This window comes from Macaca thibetana, chromosome 1, assembly GCF_024542745.1.
Source record: "Macaca thibetana thibetana isolate TM-01 chromosome 1, ASM2454274v1, whole genome shotgun sequence".
Classification (NCBI taxonomy): Eukaryota; Metazoa; Chordata; class Mammalia; order Primates; family Cercopithecidae; genus Macaca; species Macaca thibetana.
The window spans coordinates 179,403,668-179,424,660 of record NC_065578.1 but is presented as its reverse complement, the minus strand read 5'-3'; the positions used below and the strand labels follow the sequence as shown (position 1 = coordinate 179,424,660).

Sequence of the window (20,993 nt, the reverse complement as noted above, 5' to 3'; positions counted from 1 at the left end):
GAAATGTGATTGGATGAAAAGAGTATGATCTAATGGTAGTAGACTAAGGGGGAACCCAGCAAGGCCTGTCTTTTCAGATTCTTCCTGGCCGCTCTGTGTAGCATTCTTTCCCCCTGGGTGTGGGCCAGGACCCCTCTGGAACAGGGGTCTTACAATCTACCAGACAAGGTAGGTCAGAGAATTTATGGCCAGCTTCTAAACAAAAAGGTAAGGGAGGTTAGAGCACTATTTCCAGGCTTTAAGCCTTGCTTTAGGGTTAGAGGGGGTTCTAGTTTCTATGACTCACCTTGGGGAAGGAGGAATCCTGGTTTCTATGATTCACTTCAGGGAGAAAGAAGTGCAGGAGACAGCAGGGCAGGAAAAGGTCAGAGAGAGAATTTGCTTCTGAGGCTGCTTCTGAGGGCTTCCAATTCCTTTAGTTCAAAGTCCTCAGCATGTCAAAATTCCATACTTTGGGATATCATTTTCATGACTTTGTTAATGCTTGTTTCTCTGCCTACTGTGCCCTCCCCAAAATAGTTAACTCTTATTCATTATGTGAAACCTAGTGCAGGCCAAGTATGGTGGCTCAGGCCTATAATGCTAGCACTTTGAGAGGCCAAGACAGGAGAATCGCTTGAGTCCAGGAGTTTTAAGACCAGCTTGGGCAACATAGTGAGACCTTGTCTCTACAAAAAAAAAAAAAAAAAAAATTAGCTGGAGTGGTGCGTACCTGTAGTCCCAGCTACTTGGGAGGCTGAGGTGGGAGGACTGCTTGAGCCTGGGAGGTTGAGGCTGCATCGAACCCTGATTGCACCACTGTACTGCGGCCTGGGCAATAGAGCTGGACTGCATCTCTAACAAACAAACAAAACAAAACAACCCAGTACAGGCAGAACCTACTTAGTAAGCCTTTTCTGATACCTCCTTTACACTGGACTCCTCTTGGTGCTTCCTCCATGTCTTGCCTCTCTCTCCATCATTTTACTCACATTTTATTGTAGTGGTTTCTTTGTGTCTGTTTCCTTCACCAGACTGAGTAACTTGGTTGCCAGAACCGCATGCTATTTACCTTTATATGTCTAGTACCTTGCACAGTGCCTGGCACATAATACTGTTTAGTTAATGAGTGCCTGAATATGTAGATGAATAAATGGAAAAGACAGCCACTGTGTATGTGCTAGTAGCATAAAAATACAGGATACACAATTACATTTCAAATTCAGATAAGTAACAAATAGTTTTTTTAGTATGCATAGATCCCAAACATGGAATGGGACATACTTATACTACATAGTATGTAATTATTCATTATTTCTCTGAAATTAAAATTTCACTGGGCATCCTGTAATTTATCTGTCAACCCTAACCTAGCAAAAAAGTGAGTTCACATGCAAATTATTAGGTTAGCACAAAGGTGATTGTGACAAGTTTTGGTTTAAGTTTTATTAAGTTTGCCACTACTTTTAATGGCAAAAACCATAATCACTGGTGTACCAACCTAATAAAAGTTCACGCAAAGCAGAAGCTTGTGTTGAGCTTGACATCATGGGCCCTAAAGTATTTTCTAGACTTTACCTTAACATCTCTGAGTGTCCTGTGTGTAAATAGTCACTGTAGTACTCAGGTGTATTGGCCTTGTCGTGTTCTGCTGCATGTCATTACAAACATGATTTCTGCTGAGAGAATGATGCATGGTGAAGAAATATATGCATTTGAGTAATTTGGAGAGATGAGCAGAGATTGTTTGTGAGTCAGCTTGTGGATTTTCCTGTACAGGTTGAGTATCCTTAATCTTAAAACCTACATTCAAAGTACTCCAACATCCATGCTCATTGCAGTGTTTTGCATTTTGGATTTTCAGAATGGGGATGCTTGAATGGTAAGTATAATGGGAATATTTCAAAATCTGAAAAAATCTGAAATCCAAACGACTTTCAGTCCCAAGAATCTGAGATAAAAGATCCTCAGCCTGTATTATGGTGGTTTGTTGTTGCTGGAGAGTGGTTGTCGGGCATTTGAAAAGGAAGTATAAAACTTACTTTTGGTGTTTGGGGATGAATGTAGGGATTGGGTATGGGTTTTAGATTTTTGGAGGGAGTTAACAGCTAGAATAGTACTCACTATTTACTTTGCTGCTCAGGCCAGGATGCCTGAGAACTGATCCACTGAAGAGTGATCATGGTGTGGAGGACTCCATACTGTCTCCATTCTAATGAGGTTGTTTACTTAACACGTTCCCTGTTAAACTATCAGATGACTGAAGTACTATTTTGATTGAAGGGATTTTTTTTTTTTTTTTCAAATTAGAAACACCCAACTGGTTAACAGTTTATGTTTTAAAAGGTGAAAGAGTTTATTTCTCCATGACAGGAAACGGAATTGAAATATGGCATCTTTCATCTCTCACACGCCCTTTTTCCTTTCTGTCTCATGCCAAAATCGATAATTATGGAAATTACCTGGTAGGACACTTGGGCACAATTTTAGATATTTACCCCATAGGACTCAGACATGTTCTCTTAGAAAAAGCTGGATTCTAAAGGCACAAAGATCAACCAAAAAAACAACATGAAACATTTTTGTGGTCTCAGTACCATGATCTTGTCAGTAAAGCGACGGTCTATGATTAAATCCAGACTGAACTGTTTCCTGTTAGCGTGCTAACCCACAGGGCAGGCTCAGGCCTCCGTGTCTTGCTTTCTAAGTCTGGGTTATTAAGCGCTTGTCTGACAAGGGTTCCACCCCTTTCGTCTTAAACTTTAATTCAAAGTTACTAAGATAATATAAGCAAAAACAGGTCCTAAAGTCTCTTAAAACACTTAGAGACCTATTGAATCTTTTCCTGCAAAAATGAAACTTTTAACATTCTAGCTTCTCTCCTCCGGCCATATGGCAGAGTATTTTTTTGTGTTTCCCCTCTGTACAATTTCTTTTCAAAATAATTTCAGTGGTAAGCAGATTAAGTTTTTGTTTCATAAAAAATGTACTCTATTTGAATGTTGGCAAATTAGAAGTCATCAGATCTTTCCCCTGCCATAATAAGCAGATATTAGGATATTTAGCCGGTCTACAGAAAATGACATTAAGCCAATTCTCTGATAACATGCATTGTTATTTTTTGTGAGAATGATTGTAGGCACAAGAGCAATTCTACACTGATTTTATGATATTGTCTTTGATGTTCACTTTGAAAATTATTTTTAAATATAAAATTTCAAAATATTTTATTAGTCTTCTGTTAGGTCACATGTGGTTCTTCCTAATGCACAGATGCAAACACTGAGGAACAAATACTGTTAAAGGGACTTACGGGAATCACGTATGCATATTGAAATTTTTTTCTGAGTAAAAAAGCACTGAAAGGAAGAGGCTGGGTTAATGAGAAACATAATTCCATTTCCAAGGGAGAACCCTGGCTTTCTGCCAAATTTCTGCTTTCTGGCAGGAAATGGGACCCACTTCATCAGATCCTTTGACAAGCATTTTTCTCTGTGTTTGAATTTTGGGACACATCAATACTCAGTGAAAAATAGTTCTTTTAAATAATCATTACTTTTGGTAAGAAAGATTTAGTATTAGAGTTTCCATTGTAAATAAAATAAGAATCGTCAAATTTCAACATCGTTTGTTAAGGGAACACAAGGCGAAGAAGCTTGATTTAAATCAGAATTTGACTATCCCTAACTACTGAGAAGCCATTCCTTTTGTTGTTAATATTTGACATTGAAGTATATTTTCATGGGTTTTTTTGTTTGTTTGCTTTTGAGATGGAGTCTTGCTCTGTTGCCCAGGCTGGAGTGCAGTGGCATAATCTCCAGCCCACTGCAACCTCTGCCTCCCAGGTTCAAGTGATTCTCCTGCCTCAGCTTCCTGAGTATCTGGGACTGCAGGCGCGTACCATTACACCTGACTAATTTTGTATTTTTAGTAGAGATGGGGTTTCAGCATGTTGGCCAGGCTGGTCTCGAACTCCTGACCTCAGGTAATCCACCCACCTTGGCCTCCCAAAGTGCTGGGATTACAGGCGTGAGCCACCGCTTCCATCCTGAAGTATATTTTCTAACTTCTACTTTTGAATGTCATGCAGGCTGACAATTATTTTGGCCAGGTCTTTTGAAGTGACAAAGTACAAAACGCAAAAACATCCTTACATTTTTGTATTAATAAAGAGATCAAAGGAATACACATTTGAAAATAAAAATTAACATTACATTTTATAACGTTTTGATTTTTCTTTTTTAAAATGAAAAGTGGTAAATATGATTTAAGTTTTAAATGCATTACAGTAATTTAATAAGCCAAAATTTTTCAAAGTATGTGCATTCTGAAGTTCTGCAAGATGCTGCGAGACTAAAGAGAAATCCATTTGGAAATGCCATATACCATATCCCTCTCTTGGAGTTGACTAACACATGTTGGCATATTAAAGTGCATGAGAAATTCTGCAGTAAAGAGATGTCATTGACTTTCTTGAACTCTATAGTTCCCAAACTTGACCACAGGACTTTTTTTTTGGAACTAGTGTTTTACAGCACACACTTAAAGCAACAGTGAACCAAATAATTAATAACATACAGAATTCTAAACCATATACCTTTTTCACTTATTGTTTCTGATAAAGTTAATTGGAGTTTCTGGGGAACAGATGGGTACTACAAGGTTTATTCTAAAACTACATATAGAGTGATAAAGAACAGCTATTAGACCCTGATCTGAGTCAACTGTCTTAAGAGGCCTAAAGAAACGTTTGATATTTTGCCTGAACCAGATCCCTCTCCCTAGAAAACTTTAAAAAATTAAGTAAAGAGATAAAGCCATCTACCACATAAGCTGGAGTCTTAATTTTAATTCCTGTTAGCAGTTTGACATGATGACATTAAGCTATTCTAACCCCCTTCTGAAAGCAGTTGCCACCACTCCGGTCTTTCTGAAAGCAATCCCATCTGTTAGTTTCCTTCCAGTAGTTTGATTTCTGACAGGCCAGTTGAAGGAAAAGCAAACATGCTACTTAGTAAGCACAATATCATCATTAGTGATCCACTTCTCTCTTATTTGCGTCTCTTCTTTAATTTTCACGTGATTATTTCAATTTAGGAAATCTGATATAAAACAATTCAACTTACGATTCAGATAAACCGCCTGGCAATTGTTTGCATCACTTAGGATTATTCTTGCTTTAGAAATAGACCTCCTCTCTGTAGAGCAGTCTCCTTAGTGCCTATGAAGGATGAGTTAAACTTTCAAAATTGCATCTCTGTATAATTTGTTAGGCACAGATTTACTGCAGAATGTAAGGCACACCAATATTTTTCTTCATTTTAATTCTCTTCCCTCATACTAAAAATTGAAGCTGTAAAGATTTTATTACCAATGAATTTTTATGTATTATGGTTTATATCTACCAAGGTACAATTATATCTACCAATATTCATTTACAGTTTCATTTTCATGTGCTAGCTGCTTCTCATGAGTAAATGTCTTCTTTTAGACTTTGCAAGTTTCCAAAAGGCAGGGTCATACACCCACCCACCCTTTTCATCACTCCCCAGAGCTTAACCCAGTGCTGCTTGGTACAACCATTTTCTCAGTCAGCTCTGTTGATTGCTGATGATATTGAATCAAAATGTACATTGCCCTCTGTGGACTGAAGAAAGTCAGATCATGGTTCCATCTCCATAGATTTCCACGGAGAATATACTCCAACCATGACCAGTTTTTCAAGCTATCAACATGATGTCAGCTGGCTCACACAAATTCTTAAAATTTAACAATCCGTTCTCCAAAACCAGTATGAGTCGGCTCCAGCACCCTACCATAGGAGATGTCTTTAGGAATGAGTTTGCAAAAATTTTTTCCCATTCTGTAGGTTGCCTTTTCACTCATAGTTCAACCATTGTGGAAGACAGTGTGGCGATTCCTCAAGGGTCTAGAACCAGAAATACCATTTGTTCCAGCAATCCCATTACTGGGTATATACCCAAAGGATTATAAATCATTCTACTATAAAGGCACATGCACATATATGTTTACTGTGGCACTGTTCACAATAGCAAAGACTTGGAACCAACCCAAATATCCATCAGTGATAGACTGGATAAAGAAAATGAGGCACATATATACCATGGAATACTATGCAACCATAAAAAAGGATGAGTTCATGTCCTTTGCAGGGACATGGATGAAGCTGGAAACCATCATTCTCAGCAAACTAACACAAGAACAGAAAACCAAGCACTGCATGTTCTCACTCATAAGTGGGAGTTGAACAATGAGGACACACGGACACAGGGAGGGGAACATCACATATCGGGGCCTGTCAGCAGGGGTGAAAGACTAGGGCAGGAATAGCATTAGAAGAAATACCTAATGTAGATGACGGGTAGATGGGTGCAACAAACCACCATGGCACGTGTATACCTATGTAACAGACCTGCATATGTATCACAGAAGTTAAAGTATAATAATAATAATAATAAAAGGAATAAAAAACCCAGCAACAACAACAACAACAAAAAAGAATGAGTTTGGCCAGGCGCAGTGGCTCATGCCTCTAATCCCAACACTTTTGGAGGCTGAGGTGGGCGGATCACCTGAGGTTAGGAGTTTGAAACCAGCCTGGCCAACATGGTGAAAACCTGTCCTTACAAAAAATGCAAAAATTAGTCAGGCATGGTGGCGGGTGCCTGTAATCCCAGCTACTCGGAAGGCTGATGCAGGAGAATTGTTTGACCACAGGAGGCGGAGTTTGCAGTGAGCCGAGATCATGCCTTTGCACTCCAGTCTGGGCGACAGAGCAAGAGTCTCAAAAAAAAAAGAACGAGTTAGAAAACTTTCCATGGAACAAAACAAAGGGAATGCTTGCTAAACCTGATCCTGGGATCATTAAAAATGTCCTTGGTAAAATTATGCCAGCAAACTAGTTATTGATAGGGGAGTAAGTAGAAGCAAATGTAACCATTATGAAGTAATACTTCTACTTCTAGAAAGGAAGGAAACACACGTGCCTCCACCACCGCCACCCTACCACACTAAACTCACAGGAGAGAGCATTGCCTTACGTGACGTGTAGAGAAATTAAGTAAGAGTGAGGGTAGGCTGCATGCAGTGGCTCACACCTATAATCCCAGCATTTTGGGAGGCCGACATGAGAGGGTTGCTTGAACCCAGGAGTTTGAGACCGGTCTGGATAACATAGTGAGACCCCCATCTTTACCAAAAACAAAAGTACGAAAATTAGCAGAGCGTGGTTGCCTGAGCTGTAGTCCCAGCTACTTGGGAGGCTGAGACAGGAGGATCACTTGAGCCCAGGAGCTCCAAGCTGCAGTCAGCTGTGATCACACCACTGCTCTCCAGCCTGGGTAACAAAGGGGATAAATACATAAGAATAAGGAGAAACATAACAGGCTATGGCCTTCAACTATTTCAATGCTTCCAATTTTACTTTAGGGAGTCATTCCTCCTTATGGTAATTGTTAATTTATTTTACAGGTTGAAGGGGACCAGCTGCCTCCAGGACACACAGTCAGTCAATATGAGACCTGTAAGATCAGGACCATAAAAGCTGGCACCTTGGAGAAGCTTGTGGAGAACCTGCTGACAGCTTTTGGGGACAATGACTTTACCTATATCAGCATCTTTCTGTCAACGTACAGAGGCTTTGCCTCCACTAAAGAAGTGCTGGAACTGCTGCTGGACAGGTAAGAATGTAAAGGAGCTTGTGAGGTGAAAGAAATGTGGACTGTTTATGGAGTGGAGCACGAGGTTCTGAATCACCTGCACTTGGTATGCAGAGAGAGATATGTGAGGAAAGATTAACGGGAAGGGATGACCTTTGGCACAAATGGCAAGAAGATCATTCAGGAGCCACTTTTGGTCTGTTGCTGGGGAAAAATGTCTCCTAAAAGATTTATGAAAGAGTTGAGAGTAAATACTGTAAATCTAGATTCAGTTACTTTATGGATTTCATTCACTATTTGCCACCCTAAATTTCTCCATATTTTTATAATTTTATATTATTCAGTAAATAATCAGTTGACCAAGAATTTTGCTGGGATGTTGTGGGGATGAAATGTGCTAATATGTGTGCAGTGAGGAGCGCATTCTTAGACCCACAGGAAGCAGCTTAGGAACGGTGGCGATGATGATGCGATGCTGGTGATAACTATCAACAGTCAGCATGTATTGGCTGTTTTACGGATATGCACATAAATATCATCCTTGATCCATATTGTTAAGCTACATATTACATGTAGCAGAGCAGTATACATTGAAATTTACACACTGTTAATCTTTAGATTTTCCTCATTATTTCTGTTTTATTTAGAATTAAACTTGGTCTTTCAGAAAATATCATTAAATCAACTTGATAGTGGGAGGAAGAAAACTGTCAGCCAAACAATTGTTTTAGAATCAGGAGAATCCTCATCTAAATCCTTATATTCTGAGGTTTCCTGCATAAGGAAGGAAATGAGATACGGCTTTTTGTTGGGCTTGTTGAGTATTGATGTTTGTTAACTAAATTTTTTTGTTTTGAAAGTAATTTGTACTCATGCTAAAAGTTCTTACACTGTGGAAGAGTATGCAAAATATTAAAAGTTTATTCATATTGCTACCTTTTCCCCAAATAATATTTATTAGATTTAAAAATATTAGTAGTAAGAAGAAAATTAAATAGACCATCTACTAGGCAAGTAACATATATTAACATTTTAAAAATAGAGGTAATCCATGTATATGGTGAAAAGTTCCATCTGGACCATATAGGTCCAGATAATTGTAAAAATTAAAAGTAAAAGATTTTTTTCCTCAAGCTCCAATCCCATTCCTCCCAGGAAATCACTGTAAACCATTCCTTTTGTATTTTTCCCACACTTTTGGGTGTATAGGAAGTATGTATGTATATATACCCGCATTTATGTACTGTATGTCATATATATGATATGTTTATATATTTATCATATGACATAATATACTTATCTGTGATACAGATAGAATCACAGTACACAGTCTGTTCTGCAATTTTCATTTTTTAAAATTAATTTCTTTTCTATTTTTACAAACAAGGTCTTGTTCTGTTGTCCATGCTGGAGTGCAGTGGCATAATCATAGCTCACTGCATCCTCCAACTCTGGGGCTCAAGAGGTCAGCCTCAGCCTCCTGAGTTGCTAGGGTGACAGATACATGCCACCGTGCCTGGCCAATTTTCGATTTTTACTTATCTGTGTATCTTGGAGATTTTTTACTCATTAAGTGAATTAGTATACATAAAAGGCTTAGAACAGTGGCTGGCATATTGAAAGCTCAAAAAATGTAATTCTTATTTCAAAATCAGCACCTATAGATGAATCTATCAAAATCTTTTCAATAGCTTTATAATATTTATTGAATGGGTTATTATGTGTATAGACATTTAAGTTCTCTCCAGTTTTTAATTTTTTTTTTTTGAAACAGAGTCTTGCTCTGTCTCCAGGCTGGAGTGCAGTGGCATGATGTCGGCTCACTGCAACCTCCGCCTCTCGGGTTCAAGCGATTCTCCTGCCTCAGTCTCCCAAGTAGCTGGGATTACAGGCATGTGCCACCACGCCCAGCTAATTTTTGTATTTTCAGTAGAGATGAGGCTTTACCATGTTGACCAGGATGATCTTGATCTCTTGACCTTGTGATCTGCCTGCCTCAGCCTCCCAAGGTGCTGGGATTAGACGCGTGAGCCACCGCACCCGGCAAATTTGTTTTTTAAACTTTGTAAACAGTACTGCAAGGAGCGTTTTTGAATACATATCTTCTGAATAGTTGCTTGAGAATTCTATAGGATAATTTCATAGAAGAGTCACTAATGGGTCAAAATATATCAGCATTTAAAGATTTGAAAGATAACTGCCAGATTGCACCAATGACATTCCTGTCCACAGAAAACGGGAGTACCTATTTCCTCATTTTCCCCACACACTTGCCAACTGTGGATATTTTCTCTGTACCTTTGAAACTATCTTTACCATGACCTGACCACTGACAAATGACAGTGGTTGTTTTTGAATTTATACTTCTTACATTTATGAGTGAGGTTTAGTGTCTTTTAAAATTCTTATTGGCTGTTTGTATTTTCTCTGAACTCTGTCTTTTCATATCCTTTTGCCTGTTTTTCTTTTGGACTCTTCATCTAATTATTGATCATCTAATTATAACTCTGCATATTAAGGAAATTAGTTTGTTGCTTATGATATGTTAGAAATATTTTTCCTAATTTTTTCATTTGTTTTAAAAGTTATTTATTAAAATTTTTAATAAAGACATTAACATTTTTGTGTAGTCATATCTATTAGTCTAAAGAAATACCTTTAATAATAAAGTTATATTCCAGTATAAGTAAGGTTATTGACAATAGTAGGTTTTCCCTCAACGTAGTTTTCTCATAGATGCGTATAGAGTAAGATTATTTGGATCAATGGTTATTAATATGTCAATCTTCAAGAACACTCACAAAATGTCTGTTCTTTGTCATACATTGATCTGGTTATGATACTTTGAGCTGCAGCACAGATAGGAAGTTCTGTAGTTTTTTGCATAGCAGTGCTTGGCAAAATAAGCCTGGAATATAAACTTGGATTGGTGAGGTATTTCTTTTATAGTTTGTTTGCTTATGTAGTAAATCATACCTGTACATAGAAATTGAAAAATTGTATGAATTTTATCTTTTTGGTATTTCACGTTTATAAAAAAAATGCAGTATGCTGTTGGCAGGCAGTATGAATAGACTGTTCAAAACATTAAAAAACTCCTACAAGTTTACTTTGGAATTGGTAACCTCTTCTATTTATGGGGTGACTATTGATAATAGGCCACAGATGTCCACAGTCAATAAAGGAGTGCACGTAAATTCCAGCTGTTCATCCTAAATAGAGGACATATACACACAGGAACTGGAGTGTTTAGTCTATGACTCATGTACATCCAGCTTTTGATATTTTTAAAATCTTTTCTTTGTTCTATTATAGAGGATAGATATTTTTGCTTTTTAAAACACTAACTGGATGACTGACTAACATTGAACATGAATCAAACTGCATTTAATTCAAGCTGTCATGTAAGGTATAACTGAATGGAGAGTTAGGATTTATTTTGTACCATTTGGATGGGCCAAGGCTTGACCTTGAATTTAATCTCGTAAACAGATCCTTTGTTTGCTTCTGAAATGAATGGAATTGACAAGTACTCAATGCCTACACAATACCCAGCTTCTGCAAGACACCATGCGGATGGAATTCAGAAATATGAGACTTGGTTCATGCCTTGAGATAGTTTAGTGGTGGATTTACTATGAAGCCACTGGTACTTAACCTCAAGGGGCACTCACTTGGAGTGCCCTCTGCATAATTTTATATTCATGATTTTGTATTATTTTTCTTTGAGAGGATCCCTCAGATTACATATGGCTTCAAATTACATATCCATAAGACCTGGATCCACCCCTCAGTACTTAATATTTTGCTGCACAAGATAAAATATTAAGGTTTGCATTTCTGAAACAAGTAGATAACTGCTTGAGATGGTATTAGATGAAGTTCTAACGTGTTCTGCAGATGAAACAGGATATAGAAGTTCAGATAAATAAATCTCATTTATTTAGATTATTCTGCAGAAATTTGGATTTGTTCAAATTAGTACAAACCTCAACATGAATTTCTTCCTTGCTTCATTTCCTACTCACACTTAGATCTTGGACCAGGCTTCAGTCTTAATTAAATTTAACCAAAATGCGCGTTCTGTGAAACAGTGGGTTCTTAAATTGGTTGTTGAGACTTTTAATGTCTATGATTAAGAGGAAGCAATTACGTTGTATAAACTTGCCTATTCTGAAGATGAGCATTTGAAATATTATTTTGTCAGTAGATTGTGGTAGACTTGTTTATGGGTCTCTGACATAATTTTAAAAATAATTTCTTTTGGTTTTTTAATAGTAGTTTGCTTATCTGTTGTGAAATTAACACTGAGAAGCTATTACAGCATGTGCTAATCATACAATAATCAGTTGAGAATGGATTGAAGACAGATACTGCAGTATTTATTTCCCACCAGAGAAGCTTATTTGATGTCTAGCTTTGATTTCCCGTAAGACTTCTAATAATGTGGCTTTTCTCATATGGAACTGTTCGCTTTCTGGGATTTCTTTTTTATCTTTTGACAGTTTTTTATTCTACTATAATATGAGCCTTTTGTGATTGGCCAATAGACAGTGGTTTGAGTTCACGTATAGCTAATTCCATGTGTTTGCTTTACCCCTTACTTGGGGTGACCATTTCCCAAGGACCACTGTTTCCTGTGCTTCTCAACATGGCTCGGAGTTCACTGTAGACCACATTGGCCTACTTTTAACCCAAGAAGAAGTTGTTGAATTGTGGGCCAGCAGTTTGTGTGGGGGCTTTGAGATTTTCTTTTATCTAACTTCAAACATACACTCACTCAGTTAAAAATCTGGCCGGGCGTGGTGGCTCACATCTGTAATCCCAGCACTTTGGGAGGTCAAGGCAGGTGTATTGCCTGAGGTCAGGGGTTCGAGACCAGCCTGGCCAACATGGTGAAACCCCATCTCTACTAAAAATATAAAAATTAGCTGGTATGGTGGCAGTCATCTGTAGTCCTATCCACTTGGGAGGCTGAGGCAGGAGAATCGCTTGAACCTGGGAGGCGGAAGTTGCAGTGAGCTGAAATTGCACCAGCCTGGGCAACGCAGTAGGACTTGGTCTGAGGAAAAAAAAAAATCATCTGTTCTCTCCACCATACCATTTAAACATAAGGGTGTTAGATACTACTGAATATGCCCAACCTCAAATGTAGGTAGAAACCTACTTTAGCTAGTGACCTTCAGTGAGAACCATGAAATGTTTGCACAAATATCTAGAGTTTTCTTCAGATGCTGTTACAATAACTCCCTTTTGGGCCATTTCTTGAACATTCTCTCTTTCTGTGATATGTACTCTGTTACCAGAATTAAGCAGAATGTGCTGAGTGCAGTGGCTCACGCCTGTAATCCCAACACTTTGGGAGGCTGAGGCGGGCAGTTCACTTGAGGCCAGGAGTTCGAGACCATCCTGGCCAACAAGGCGAAACCCCGTCTCTACTAAAAATACGAAAGTTAGCTGGGCATGGTGGTGCATGCCTGTAGCCCTAGGGAGGCTGAGGCGGGAGGATAACTTGAGCCTGGGAGGCGGAGGTTGCAGTGAGCTGAGATTGTGCCACTGCACTCCAGCCTGGGTAACAAAGCGAGACCCTGTCTAAAAGAAAAAAAAAAGAAGTAAGCAGAATGCCAACAAGAACCAGAGTAGGGGTTAACTAGGTCTCCAGAAACCTTTGCCAAGCTGATGGCACTCGGGTCACACTGTGGAAAGCACTGAGTGATAGTCTGAATTACTCCCTTAATTTCAAATGAATTCTCCCAGTGGAGGACATTCGGGGTTTTTAAAGGTTGGAGTCATTTGTAAACACTATGCTTTAAGATTAGCTGACTTAAATTTGCTTGCTTATGTTGCAAAGAAGAGAATAATTCAGTAGGTCTTTGAACTTATTTCTTCTTCCCATGTTTGCTTGCCATGTGTTTTCACAGGCTTTATCTCATTTAGTTCACTTATTTTTACCCTTGTGTTTACAGATTAGAAAATTGTGGCTCAGAAACATTCAATCAGTAAGTAGCAGAGCTAGAATTAAAATCTACCCCTTTCTGACTTGAAAGTTCTTTCCAAGTGTACAATATCACCTTCCTTGATTTGTTAATATCACCTTTGAAGGAAGCCTTTTTTGGGAATCCTTCTTAGCCATCCTTTTCACTACTACCTCAAGTGATTTTCCCTGGAAACTGTATTTCCCAAGGGCTCCTCCCTTCACACAATTGTGAGCAGTTCACTTGAGCATCAGTGCTGTTTTTCATTTGTCTACTCAAGCAATATTTGTCGGCTCTTTAATGTGTACTACGTACTGTACAAGGTGCGTGTGTATAATGGCGGACAAACCTGCCTTCTTCATGCTGAATGTCTAGTGGGAAAGAATAACATTAAACAAATCAGTGTGCAAATACATTTATATAATTAAAATTGATAGACCACTGGGAGATAAAAGGTTCTATAACACAGAGTTATAGAGGATATTTTGGAGGGCTGTACCCAAATAAAACTGAATGTTGGCCAGGATCTTAGGTGATCACTTAGATCATGGGCCATAAAGGTCATTGCTGTGTCTGTGTTTGGAATGTTTCTGTGTACTGAATGGGCTCTGGCCAAATCCCTGACCTCGATCAGCTTTTCCTGAAGGGTCAGGGATAGCAAATGAGAGAGGCATGGGTGAATTAAGTATAGTACCACCGTGGGAATAGAAACCTTAAATCCATTCTTTATGTCACCTGGAGTAACATTTTCATATGTAAAACATGACATACCAATAACCAGCAGAACGGAGCTGCCTTTGTTAGTGCAACCAGTTCTTCCACAGTGTAGAGAGGAATTGATCAGATATAAAGCTTGAAAAATTTCATTTATTTCCAAAGGTTTTGTCATAGATGTCAAACAGACTTTTTCTTTTCAGAATTTTAGGATACATTATGGGAAAAGCAATTTTTCCTGTCTTTTTTTTTTTAGCCATGAGATTCAGGTTTAAGGCATATAGTATAATGGTGAAGAACATAGGCTTAGGAGTCAGAAATTTGAATTTTATTCCAGTTTTGCACTCCTTACTTGCTCTGTGGTATTGGGCAGTTGATTTATCTTACTAGCTTCAGTTTTTCTCATCTATAAAATAACAAAAATAGCACCTAATTTATAGAGTTATTATAAAGTTAAAAGATGATAATGTAGGTAAAATTCTTAGTATAGTGGCTGAAAAATATTAAGTGCTTAAGAGATTACTATTACCTTGTTTTCTGTATTCATGGCATTTATTATTCTTGGAAATTATCTTATTTATCTTGCTTATTTCTTGACTGTCTGTCCTACTCAGAGACCATGGTAGTCTTATTCATTGCTCTGCCCTCAAAATGGTGCCTGCAGTAGGTGCTTGGGAACTATTTGTCTAACAAATAAATAATGGTTATCATTATTCATGCCTGTTCCAAGCAGGTGCTTTGAAAGGTCCAGCAGTGAACATTGCCCAGTCTTTGCCCATGTTTAGTGGGAGAGACAAGTAAGTCTATAGACTCGTGTCATCACCGTCAAGGCCATGAGGCTGAATATGCATTTTTAATGAAAACATTTTCCCCCCGGGAGCTGGTAGTTGTAAACCTTCTATAAAAAGCCCATTATACAAATCCATTCAGTTCTCAAATGCTTTCGTAGCATGAGAAGCTGGTGTTTTTGAGATGCGTACAATATGTTCCAATTTACTTTTTGTTAAACTTCACTTAAAATAATTGAATTTTTTTATTTAGTGCTGGAATTACACTAGGCACTTGCCAAATATTCCTAGATTCATGCTGGCATGCAGTGCTCATGTTCCTGTACTTCCTTTTCTTTCAGTAAGAGGCAAGGTTTCTAATATCTTTCCTCTCCTCTTCCAGGTCCAAGGAAAGAAAGTTGTCAGCAGAGAGAGCACTGGGAAACATACTGGAAACTGAACCCACACAAAGGGTCTCTGAGCATTTTCATGTGACTTATGGTCCCAGTGTCGCCTCTAGGGTCACCAGCATCTAGAGGTGACACTGGGACCATAGGTCACTTCTAGGTGCTGGTCTCTTATAGCATGAACACTTACATTAAATCTTGTTACTATGAAACTCATAATTTGATTTTTTTTAAACTTTTTATTCTGAGTTAGTTATTAATGTTTAACTTCTATCACTTATATAGGAAATGTTTCAAAATAATTCCATACCTTTCTTTTCATTAATTTTAGTAACCTCCTACAGGGCCAAATGGAAACTAGCAGAGACGGTCACTCATTAAGTCTTTTGTGCCTCCCTGCAACCCACCCATGCATGGAACAGTTGAGATTTAGTGGTTGGTGGCTCCAGGATGCACATCCCACTTATTTAGTAGAAAAGCTTTCAGGAAATCTTAACATTGCTTTGCTTCCTTTCCAGCTTAACATACAATCATATTGAATATCCTGACTAGGGTGAGAATTTCTTAGTAAGTGAAGGCTGCTATTTAAGATTTTTGCTAGAACAGATGAGTTTAAATAGATTTTCTCTAGGTCTGGGTGTTAATGACTTCCTAGGCAAAAAAGCCCCAAAAAACTTGGATGGGTTACATACACATACACATACTCACACACATATATAACAGAACATATATATAAAACCTTAACATATATACATAAATATATATATATATATTTTTACAGGGAAAAAATAATAACAATGCTAGTCACATTCTGGCTCCAGCCATGCTTCCTAAAGCTAAGTGTGTAGACCAAAACTGAACAGGGCATGATGTCCTGAACAGAACATAAACTCATAATTTGATATTTTTCTAAACTTTTCATTTGTTCTAAGAGTTATTTATTAATGTTTAACTTCTATCACTTATATAGGAAATTTTTCAAAATAATTCCATACCATTCTCTTCATTAATTTTAGTAACCCCCCACAGAGCCAAATGGAAACTAGTAGTAGCCAAATGGGTACTAGTAGTATCTTGGATTATCTGAGTGAGCCCAGAGTAATCACAAGGGTCCTTAAAAATGTAAAAGATGGAGGCAGAAGACAGAGAAAGAGATACGAGGATGGAAACGGGATCAGATAGATGCTACGTTGCTGGCTTTGAAGATGGAGGAAGGGGGCCTTGAGCCAAAGACTGCAGGCAGCCTCTTGAAGCTAGAAAAGGGAATTAAACAGATTCTCTTCTAGAACCTCTAGAAAGGAACACAGCCCTGACAACACCTTGATTTTAACCCACTGAGACCCTTCTGACTTACAGAACTATAAAATAGTAAATTTGTATTGTTATAAGCCACTAAGTTTGTAATAATTTATTCCAGCAACACAGATAAGAAACATAAGAAACAAGGAATTCTTGTCAGGGAGATTGACTCTGAAAAATCTAGTGGCCATAGGCTGAAGGATGTTGAAGGTTGGTGTCCACCCTCATCTTTGTTCTGTTCAAGACATCATGCCCTATTCAGTTTCAGTCCACACAGCTCCAGGAAGCATAGCCGGAGCCAGAATGTGATGGGCATTGTTATTATTTTCTCCCTGTAACTATGCCAGTTACTTCGGATTAACCAGAAAAATTTAATCTGGTACTGTTTGAGAATTATATCCAACCATAATCACTTGAGGGAAAATGGAAATAAGTTTTCTTCCCTGCTGGGTTGGTGGCCTTTGGTAAATGTTTACTTTTGCCGAGTGGACCCAACTCTCACCTGCCAGCACTATGGGAATTCTGGATGGGAACATGTGGCGACTGCAGAGCCTTAGCTTCGGGGATGACAGTGATGGTTTTGTTAAAGTAGACACTGAAGGGATGCTGTCAGAGACTTTGCCTCAGATCATCACCAGGCTAGCTTTCTTGTCTTGAAATGGGATTTAGAGACCTAAGAGATAAAAATGTTTCCATGAAGTAGCTTGTTTTTTTATTTCACTTGGCAAAGGGAGACAAGGACATGCAATTGTCCTTTTCTTGAAAAGAATATAAAATTGCCCAGCAGGTTTTTTTTTAAAAAGTGTGCTTACATTTGGAGACAACAAAACAAAACTGACAAGAAACTGAAATGTAATGGGTGGTAACTGAGTTAGTAACTGGACAGTTAGGTGATCATTTAAAGCAGTGGTTTTGACCATTTTTCAGTAGCTAGTGGGAGTGATTGATCACAAACCCCTGTAAGAATGTACTAAAACTATGGACCGTCTCTCTAGAAAAAAGAGAATATCAGATTTTTTTTTCATAAAATTTAGGGACTTCCCAGACTTCTATAAATTCATCCAGGGACCCTGGGTTATGGTCCCCTAGGCAAAGTGTCCCTAGCATGATGACAGGGGATACATAGGCGGTCATTATGAATCAGAGGCAGGCAGTGATCCTAGCTTTATTATAACTGGAGCACAGATCTTAAGTGTGGCTCTGAAAAGTAAACCAATCAATTTAACTAACTAAAATTACGCTTCATGGTTCATTCAGGTAAATTTAATGGTTTTAGAAAGTATCTTGGGACATCTAAAATGGGAAGATACTGGTGGTTTTGAGTTAATTTGGTTTTTCATATCACTTTTATTTGAAAAATTTTTTTACATTTTTTTTTTTGTGAACTTAGCCCTGATAGTGCCATCAGGCCCCTAGTCCTGGGAAACACAATTCTTTTGTCTTTGACCTCTACTAAAGCTAACAGTAAGCACCCATTTAGATAAATTAATATTATGTTGAGTTTTTGTAAGCTATAGGAGGAAAAGAAAAGTATCCTTGAAAATGAAAGGATGCCATGATACTAAACTCATATTTATTGTATGTGATGTTACAAAGCATGTTTCATAAGATTCTTGAAGAGTTCTGCAATAGCAACTTTTTGTGGTTGGGGAAAACGAGCCACAGGCTTGTACTGATTTGTTAATAATGTATTAATTCATCTTAAACCTGAGAAAAATCTAGACTCATGAACAGAGTCTGAGTGCTGCCTCCTCCCTACCCCCATCTACCTGTTTCTTCTGTTGTCCATCATTGTAGCCGCATCCATTGCAGTGCACTAACAAGACGTGTTTGCAGTTAGTTGGTGGTTTAGCACTATTGTGAACTAGAAGTGGAAGGAGTAGCTACTGATGGGCCACCAAGCTCTGAGTGCAGGAAACAGGCCAGAGAAAAGAAATGGATGACAGAGGCTTAGAATGGAAAATAGAAGAAACCTTATAGCAAGAGTGTGAGAGCCAACATACTTAAATAATTTTAAATCTGCATGAGATATAAGTTGTGGCAAGAGAGACCTTTTTTTCTTTTCCTTGGATGAATAGTGTCCTTTTCTCGATCTCCTCTTTAGACAGTTGTGGGTTAAGGGCTGGGAGGAAAGGTTATTCTCCAGGAAAATGTTATAGCATTTTGTAACTGTCAAGTGGGGCAGAAATATCTGGTACTTTTTTGCTGTTAATGTTGCCTTAAGTGTCAGGGACTTAGTATGGAGATAATGTGGACAATGAAAGAACAAGGAAGGTACAGTGTCCTTCACAGCAGAGGCCTAGAGGGGAGGAGGGCAGCTCTTTTTGGGTCTCTAGCTTTTTCTAGTCATGGAAAAATGGCCTAGAGAACTAGCCCTCACAAATGGAAAGCACAGTGTTGGGTTCTCGGCTCAGTCTTGTTGGCCCCTTCCTTTCCTTCAAGAGAACAAGGAGTTTTTGCTTTGTTGTTTTTGACCTTTGTCTTTCCCCTTGAATAAGCAACTTCACAGTGGTAACAAGACCTTTCCAAGGTAGGCTTGGTGGCTGTGACCCAGTTCTCAGGTCAGACTTGGCGGAGAGGTGCCTGCCGTGGAGGATATTATTCAGAGTAATTAAAACCACATGTCTTGCTGATCTGTGGATACAGTCCAAAGTCTTCACTAAGGTTTTCACCAGACATCTGCAGGCTATTTCACCCATGTCATTCTCCGGAGTCAAGGTTGGCTTCTGAACATTTTTTTCATACCTGACCTGTGTTCTTTTGGGTCAGTTACAGAAAAATGCCTAAGATGTTCTGAGGCCAGCGTTTATTAGAAAAGATTCCCAGGAGTCCTTGAGTCAGCAGCTTCATGTGAGGTCTCTCTTTCCTTTACTTCCTCCTTTCTGTTCTTTCACTATCCCCAGTAAAGTACCTCCTTTCCAACTCTTCCCACCCCAGCCTTTCTTTTATTCATGGTAGAAGAGGGCATGTATTAATTCATTTAGCAAATATTTATTGTCTACTTTGTGCAGGCTCTATTCCAGGCTCAGTAGAAGTAGCAGTAAGCAAGATAGAAGAGTAAAACCAGAGTCCTTGCCACAGCCTACCAGGCCCTCAGGATCTGTCCTTGTCACCTCTATGCCTCATTTTCTATTCGTGCTCACTCAGCTCTGCCCCTCCTTAGCCTCTTAATGTTTCTTAGAAACATCCTCCTGCCACTCTTCCAGGGCCTTTGCAGTGGCTCTTCGGACTGCTTAGAAGGCTCTTTCCCTGGAGATGTGCAGGGCCCACTTCCTCACTTTCTGGAGAGTTTACTTTGTTTTCACGTTCACATTGGGCCTTCCCCAAATACCCAACCTCTGGCCCTCCGTTATACTGGGTCACCGTGACCTGCGTTATTTCTCTCCATTGTGCTTTTCACTCTCTGACTTAGTATATATTAACTAATTATTATTGTTTGTCTCCCCCACACTACGATGTATACTTCATGAAAACAGAGACTTTGGTTTGTTTGCTGCTGTATCCTCAACGTCTAGAATAGTACCTGTACATAGTCCTTAGTAAATAATCTTCATTGAATGAGGACTAAATGAGTAAAAGAATGAATGATGGAATAAATGAATGAAAGACTCACTATAGCTTGTATGGTAGGGTAGTGATTCAGAGGCTGGTTGCTGAATTCTGACTGTCATGGCTGAAATCCCTGCTGCACATATTAGTTGTATCTTTGAGGGCATGTTACTTAATTTAAGCCTTGTGGGCCTCATTTTTCTCATCTGTAGAATAGCAATAAGAATAACACCACTCTATAGAATTATAGGAGAACTAAATCAAGCAGTCATGTAAAGCCCTTAGCACAGTGCCTGGCATATAGTAAGTTCCCAATAATTATTAACTGCTATTATTACTGGATCATTTGCCAGAATCAAGCACAGCCTGAGAGATTCTTTAGGATCACCCCCCTCCTGATCTGGTGTTACTGAGACTTTCCTGTTGGGGAGCAAAGGTTATCAAGGACCCCCACTAGAGAGACTGTCCCTGAGTACAAGTTTATCTAACAGTTTCTTTGAACCACACATACACCTGGTCCTCCCCTTCAAACACATATAAAACATTTCATCTTACCAGATAGGCTACAAAGAATACAGACATCCTCTCTGGAAATAATTGTTTCCTGTTTAAATATTTAAGAAC

At 38.6% G+C, this 20,993-nt stretch overlaps 2 protein-coding genes across 4 annotated transcripts in view; one reads left to right on the top strand and one right to left on the bottom strand.

The window, feature by feature from the left end:
• The window catches only part of ARPC5 (actin related protein 2/3 complex subunit 5), a 1,051,210-nt gene that overhangs the window by 211,842 nt on the left and 818,375 nt on the right, over positions 1–20,993 (bottom strand). The gene's annotated exons all lie outside the window — the stretch shown is intronic.
• RGL1 (ral guanine nucleotide dissociation stimulator like 1) overlaps positions 1–20,993 on the top strand; it is a 291,149-nt gene that overhangs the window by 202,071 nt on the left and 68,085 nt on the right. For all 3 annotated transcript variants that reach the window (XM_050765896.1, XM_050765898.1, XM_050765897.1), the window contains one exon: positions 7,471–7,679. In XM_050765896.1, coding sequence (XP_050621853.1) covers positions 7,471–7,679 — 209 coding nt within the window. The remainder of the gene's footprint in view (positions 1–7,470; positions 7,680–20,993) is intronic.